The following is a 7,564-nucleotide window of genomic DNA, read 5'->3' on the forward strand; positions in this document are numbered from 1 at the left end:
ATTACTCGACACACGCTCCGAAGCCTCGATACAGAACGTCCCATCACTACAGTACAGCCAGTACAATGGATTCACATTTGAGTGAGTCTGCCAGCTGATTTCCTTTTTCTTCTCTCCGGTCCAGACATTCTGTACTTAAGTGTTGAAAAATACTCCAATAAAAGTACCGATTCAACTTATTTACTTAAGTAAAAGCGAAAAAGTACATGCTCTGAAATGTAATTAAAGTAAGAAAGTAAAAGTAGGTCCTTGGAAAACGTTTCTACGAGCAATTTTTATGCAAAGCTGAACCCTGTGCTATATTAATGTAATAATGTAATCATATTAGTAGATAGGAATACAAACTTTACTTCAGTCTAACTTTTATTTCTAATAAATGCACTCAACTTGAATCAGTTAAGTAGAATATGAGCAGAGAAAAAAAATGAAAATAAATTGTAGCTCTATTTTCTGTTGTCTACATTATAGAGGGCGTCTTTGCCTTTAAAAGGGAAATAAGTAGGAAAGAGGTCAAAATGGGATTTAGCAGGTGGGGGAGACCCTAAAATCTAATGCCTCAGTGTGGAGAAAAGAATCCTAAATAACAAAAATGTCTATGGAGATGTCCAGTAGATTTTCTTAGTGTAAAGGCTGTGATCAATTAACCTGCTGCTCTTTGTGGATGTAAACAACTGAATTCAACCAGATGTCAGCAGATGTTTCATGAGTTGTCCTGGCTGACTTCCATTTTCTACACTGACAGTATTCTGTTTATGCTGTTTTCATACTAGACACTATACAGTTGGTGGAATTCAGTGAATGAGCATCATCACTTTAACTTCAAATTCACCTCTGCTGGCTTTTATGTAACCTAACTCTGACTGTGAAACCATAGCCACTGTGCACCAGTTACAGTTTTTTTACTTAAATCCATTACATCACAGTAAACTAACCTGCACAGTATTTTTATCAGCCTTTACATAACACAGTTAATCTACCCTAGTTTGTTTTGCAGCATGTTTTACATTATGAAAAACCATAATAAGACATGTAGAGACCCAATCTGATTTAAAAACACGAGGACTTACATTTACAGTTTATCAAACACCACCGAGCAGTCCTTGCCTTCAAATCTAACTTCTCCTCTTCCTCTTCCTCTCCTGTCCTGTCTTTCTCATCTTTCTCCATCTCTGAGTCAAGTTAGATCTCTTTCTTTTCTCTCCCTGTGAAATACAGCAGCTGGACTTTTAGCTAGCACACAAACAGTGTTCATATCTATGATCCACAACAGCTAAAAATTTGTTCATATAGTGTCAACAAGGACAGCTAAGAAAACTGATGAATCAAACGAGGTGTATTTGTGCACACTTGTTTACACACAGATTTGTGTGTGGATGAAGCCCAATCATCCTGAGCACAGCAGCAAATTGCCAACAGAAGGGCTGCAAAAGAAAAGAATTGTTCTTGTGCCGGCCTAGTCAAAGTCCAGGCCTCAGTCTGACTGGAGTGCACTGGGTGTTCAGAGAACGATGCATAAAAGAGTGCTTCAAACCTCAATTAACTGAAGGCACACTGTAAAGAAGAGTGGACTGAGGATCCTCCACAATTACATGAAAGACTGATGACGTTGCACAGAAAACCATTACTTCAAATTATGCCTGCTACAGATGGTTCTAGAGGTCAAGTCAAAGTTAGCAAAGCAGCTGTACACACCTGCAAGAATGTGCATCTACTTACTGGTACATTACTAGCTCCTGATGTACCAAATTATTTCCACAGAAAAATATTACATTTGTTGACAGTTTGAATTGAATTTGGACAGGGATTTGTTGTGGTTATATATCACACATATATACATATATCATCCTACATGTCACGTTTAATTGTAGACTCAGAGACTCTGTTAATTAAAGATAAAAAACAGAAGCAACAAATCTCTACATATATACACAGTTCTAAAGAGCATGGGTTTGAAGTGCTTTAAAATGCTTCAATTATGTTGTAACATTATATTTATTTCATTCATTTTCCTCAGGTCACAACAATTAGTACGTGTGGGATTAATAAGTACAACAATGTAATAATATGTAATAATAATAAGAACAATAGAGAGAACAAAATATATATTAAAGATTTTAGAAGCACATAATCTTTGGCGACCTTTATAAGCCAGCCTGGTTAGTCCAAACCCTAAAACACATGAATAAGAAGTTTCTGGACCACATTTAAAATTAGATGAATATCTCTGCACAGTCTCCTAATTATCCTAAATGAGATAATTATATGTGTAAGTGTTTGTCTTATTGGTCATCCCCACAAACAACCAAGCCAGTACTAGGGATGGTCATCACTTTTCAGTAGTCTTGAAATTCAAGTGAATAGTTGATGTGCCTTTTTTTTGTCTTAAACATAGGCCTGGTAGGATGTTATGCATTAGTAATGCAGTGTGGTGGTAATGTACCTACGAACTATTTGCCAGTAACCAATATTCAACAAAATGGAAAAAGCTGCCAACTACTTGGTATCATGCTTAGACAGTACTGCAGAAACAGAACAAGCATGCAATGCCAAAAATGACTAAAATGATCAAAATGTTATGTGTAGAACAAAAGTGCAAAGTGTGTGTAAGGTAAAACTAGCACTTCACAACCATTTCAGAGCAGTTTGGGGTGAGGTGCAATGTTTAAAGAATATCCAATAATATGTTGCAAAATATCATCAAATTAAGGGAATATTTTTTTATTTTTCACCTGATCTTGAATCCAGCCCTCAAAGGCTCGATGATTTCAGTTTGCACTGACTGATGTTATGTCAGTTGTTACATTCTTCATCAAATTTTAAGTTAAATATTTTGCTCATCAGGATCTGATGTATAATTGAAGCGTTTAGCAGTATATTTTGCTCAAAGTGCCCTTTCCTAGCTAGTTTTTGCATCTTCAGCAGTCAAGCTTAATCTTATGGGCTTTTCTATTCCACTGGTCAAACCACAGTGACATCTTTTGACTTCAGGTCATTTACATTAGCCCTGACAGTAATGTGTGTCAGAGCTACGCCGGGCTCATCCGCACACCTGGGCTCCACTGTCTCTGAACTCCTTGAGTGCTGACCTTTGGCCTTAAGAAAGTGGAAACCGTCCAGAGGTGCATGCTCTATCCTGCACAGGCTGTCTTCGCTGTCACTGTCGTAACTGGGACTATATGAGGCGTTGATGAGACATCCACCAGGCCGAACCTCCTCTGATAGCACGCTGGCCTTCTGATGCATCGCCTGAATTTCTTCCGTTTGGACGGCCTTTTCCATTCTCCATACATCAAGCGGCTCCTCCATCTCCATTTCACTCGGCTCCACCTTACGGAATGTGTGGCGGGCATACAGGCCAATGCAAAACATCTCCACAATCACGCTGTAGTGGTAGATCACTAAGATTGGACAAGAAACGCACAATACAGGACAAGCAGTGTAGAGTGCTTTGGGTGAAACAACAGTGCTTCCATCTTTGTGAGATAGTGAGTTTTCATTCAAAACTATAGCCGATGTAACAATATAACCATACAATAACCATACTCAAAGAAATCAAACTTTAGTTTTAGCAAAGTGATGACAGAATTTTTTTATATTTCCGGTTTATAGTCTTAAATCTTATTATTTGCTCACATTAGATTGTTGAGCACTTATCTAGTATTAATGAGAACTGAAATCTCAGTTGCACTAGAATTCTGTCTCAGTCAAGGACACATCATGTTAGTGTAAGACCTGTTCTGCATGCTTGTTACCTGTCCAGGGTGTACCCTGCGAAAATAAAATCTAATACTTTTCAAGATAGATTTGTTTGAAAAATGTTGTCTGAGTGTTGTGACTGATCATGTCAAGAATAACTGCAGAATTATTTGAGTAAAACCGGATTGGGAGGCAAAAGACTGGAGGAGTCCAGATGTGCTGTCACTTACACTGAGACCGGGCCAAGACAGAGAAAGGTGGTGTGCAGGGGATAACCTCCAGAGCCCCCATAGTCTCTAAGATGCCACTCTGCAGGCCACACAGGACCAGCACCAGGATGATGCAGATGAACTTGGCTCTCAGTCCATAGCCATGCAACACACTCTTTGTTGCTTTGTAAAACAATAGGTGGCCATAAAAGGACACGAAAGTTGACACACCTATGATGCTGTTCACATACAGGTTGGGGTCAACTGAACCCACCTGGAAAAAATAAGACAATAGTTACACTTTTTATTCTTCAGTCTATCCAGTGCTTTTCAGTTCAGATGAGATGATTTGTTATCTGAAATAGACTGAACATGTAAGACTGGGCTCAAAGCCTCATTGTACTTCAAATGTTAAACATAGTATAACTACAGAGGCAGTCTCTACTTAAAGCTATTTGGAGTGTGAGAGAGCTTCATAGTGTTCAAACCACCTTTATAAAAATGAACAATCAGTGCATACAATGTGCAGTGGTTCTGCAGAAATGTGAATCATATGAGGTTCTCCATGACCTTCCCCCTGTACAGTTTAGAAGCCTTTTTGCAGCCTTTGTCAGTAACCATCTACAACCATTATGACTATTATATATGAACCTAGCTTGAAACAAGTTACTTTCAGAAAGAAAATATTTGCACAAGATTGGGAACTGACACTACTCTGACAGTGTTTTGTCTTTGTTGTGTTAAACCCAGTTGCTGTAACAAATTTCCCAGCTTTGGGACAAATAATGTATATCTTCTATTAAATGAACACCAGCACTGGATTGAGCTTCATGAAGTTATCCTTACTGGCAAAATAAGCATAGATCAAAATTTTTATAAACAACTCACATCACCATAGTCATACTGTTCATCTGTCCACAGCACCAAAGTCACGAAGAACAAGATGCTGCGGACCACAGAGAGCTGCAGGACAGCAGCCATCATCCAGGCCCGGCTGCTGCTGCACACATGAGAAGGGACAAGACTTTCACATGACAGTCTGCTACTGTATCGACCACATTTTACACAACACAGCTAGACCAACACAAAGGATATACATGCAGGAAGTGTGTGCAATATATGTGCAAATTCCCATCCAGGTAACATACACAAGTACTAAAAGCCATTATAGACATTAGTGGCACATGATATGATGACACCTCTACAATGTCCATGAGATGATACCTGGTGCCCAATAAGACCTTAATCATTTCACTCTACGTGCTGTGGCAGTGTTTTACTCAGATTTGTGGCTGCTGCTGTGTACCTGTTGATGGTCACCATTGGGAGGCAGCAGCAGCAGCAGCAGGGAAAAGGATCTGGAGTTACCTGCTGTCCAGACAACATAGCCAGCATACGCACTTTCCCTCCAAAAAAGTCTGTGATCAGTCCCATGAATTTCAACAAGGTGATAGAGTGATACCTGTGCCAAATACACACATTCGGACAGGATATATACAACCAACCCGTGATCACAGCAAGTCTTTATAGTCCATTCTTGGTAACTTACAAAGAAGCAATGAAACTACACAGAGAAGAGGAACGGGGCACATATAGTGCTATCAGAGATGTGAAGGCAAACACCTAAAGGACAGAAACAGAAAACAGCAGTAAGATTCAGCTGTAGTGCATGCTGGACTGGAGCACATCAGCATGCAATTTCAGCTCAGTTCATAAAAGGAGCTCTGTGTTTGTGTGGGTGTGAGATGAGACTGCAGTTACCGGATACATTCCTAATATCCAAAGGTAGAGAAATTGACGTCTGAATGAGGAAATATTGCGCAAGAAGAAGCCCACCTCTTCCAGAAACACCCCAAGTAAAATGACAGCCAGGCCGGCTGGGATGAGGAAGAGCCACAGCTCATTTTTAATGGCTGAGAAAAAAAAACACAGTACCACACAAAAGCACAAGAGAATTTTTGCAAAAAAGTACACAATACTGCCAGAAACTGGTGAGAAATCAACACACATACACACAAGCTTCCATTTTGATTCCAGTTTCTTATACATCAAGTTCGTTGGATTCTCTCCAGTCAATCATACGTAGTTTATGATAATTAAGTCCTGCGACAATATTTTTTCCTCTTGCAACTGTGCAAATTATTCAGGATGCATTCCGTCAGTCTTTCAGAATTTTCAGCATTTTTAGAAAATGAATGTTTGTAATGTAACATTTCATCTATTGAGTAAGGAGAATGAAAATGTACATCGTCTCAGGTGCAGATTTCTTTAACAGATTTCTATAACTATCTATCAATGGCTAAAAATGCTGAATGATTCTAACAAGCAACAACAAAGTTCTTATAATATTTATTCAAGTCTATTTTTTCTCTGTATACACATCAGAAAAGAATACACATCAAACTTTTTTTGAGCATTATAACTAAAATATTAAACTAAAATGCTACAGCTCATGCCAAAAAGAGTTGAATCTGAGATAGTTTATCACTCCATCTCACTTAGTGGGCATTAACAAAGGGAGATAATAAATGCAATCCTTAATATTCTGCTACAGTGGAAGTAGAAAATTGTACTTACCAGTAAAAATTTGTGATGACAGAGGGATCTCAGGCCCAATCCAGCTGCAGTTGGCCCTACTTCTCATCCTCTATATAATCCTATTCACCACGCATCTAGAGCAAATACATAGGAAATAGCATAATTTACCACAGTCAGCTACCTCTTTTAATTCGTAGCCAACCAAATATCCCAGCACCAAACTTTTACCTTCCAGAGGCTGTAGTTTTATGTAAAACGACTTCCAGGCCTCTCCTGTCCTTTGCGTGTTGACCCAAACACTTCCTGTCTGACTAAAGATGTTAATCATTGATAGATACAGGTAGGGGACAGGTATGGGATCCAAGTTCATCTTGAACAGCCAACAGTTTATGTGAGAAGAACAAATATTTAAAAATACACCCAATATTTAGTGCAGGTGCCACTAATCAACATTTTTCATAAACTGAGGATCATGTGGCTAAATGTGAAATATGACTACTTTTGTCACTTTTAGCCTAAATATTCTGGCCCAATTTGAACGATCTCTCATGCAGTGATAAAGCTAGTACCTCGACCCCTTTAACAGAAACAGCATACAATAATCACACAGTCAAAACAGCTTGGGCCCACAGTGTCCCAAATCTGTCAGACCAGGAGAAATAACTGCCCCCGAGTATATCTGGCAGACTCTTATCAAAACTTGTTTAAATGACGTCCCAGAATATGGACTTACTGTAAATAATTCACAGTGAAAAGTGTTTTACTAGTTATATATAAAGTTTGTTTAAAAAGTAAGGAAATTTGTATTTGGTCAATTATGTCACTGTTGTAACAATGCTTTATTCTACACCATTTTAAGCTTTTTATATCCACCCCACACCAACAACCAATTGAGAATGACCAATTAGTCTAACAAGAATTACTTTTTACAATTTGTCTTACTGGTAAATTATGGAGATGGTGAAAAAGATAATGGACTCAATGTCCTGTTATCTCTTAAAGATACTGGAAATGATCCTGAATTGTTTGTTACAGTGGGGCAAAAAAGTATTTAGTCAGCCACCGATTGTGCAAGTTCCCCCACTTAAAATGATGACAGAGGTCAGTAATTTGCACCAGAG

The 7,564-nt window shown here is 38.6% G+C and overlaps 2 protein-coding genes across 2 annotated transcripts in view; both read right to left on the minus strand.

Moving 5' to 3' along the window:
- Positions 1 to 727, minus strand: part of LOC102203420 (histone-lysine N-methyltransferase SUV39H1) — a 17,804-nt gene extending 17,077 nt beyond the window's left edge. Inside the window, exon 1 of the mRNA XM_013915717.1 lies at positions 722 to 727. Within this exon, the coding sequence (XP_013771171.1) occupies positions 722 to 727 (6 nt within the window). The remainder of the gene's footprint in view (positions 1 to 721) is intronic.
- Positions 728 to 2,533: 1,806 nt separating this feature from the next.
- Positions 2,534 to 6,813, minus strand: LOC102205691 (organic solute transporter subunit alpha). Its single transcript, XM_005752313.1, has 7 exons — positions 6,672 to 6,813; positions 5,742 to 5,818; positions 5,455 to 5,528; positions 5,212 to 5,367; positions 4,794 to 4,905; positions 3,927 to 4,179; positions 2,534 to 3,398 (listed from the first exon to the last, which is right to left on the minus strand). Exons 1-7 carry the CDS (start codon positions 6,811 to 6,813, stop codon positions 2,959 to 2,961), a joined length of 1,254 nt encoding a protein of 417 aa, XP_005752370.1. The 3' UTR covers positions 2,534 to 2,958.
- Between the last annotated feature and the right edge of the window lie 751 nt (positions 6,814 to 7,564).

This window comes from Pundamilia nyererei, unplaced genomic scaffold, assembly GCF_000239375.1.
Source record: "Pundamilia nyererei isolate P.nyererei 1_Seehausen unplaced genomic scaffold, PunNye1.0 scaffold00352, whole genome shotgun sequence".
In the NCBI taxonomy this organism is placed as follows: domain Eukaryota; kingdom Metazoa; phylum Chordata; class Actinopteri; order Cichliformes; family Cichlidae; genus Pundamilia; species Pundamilia nyererei.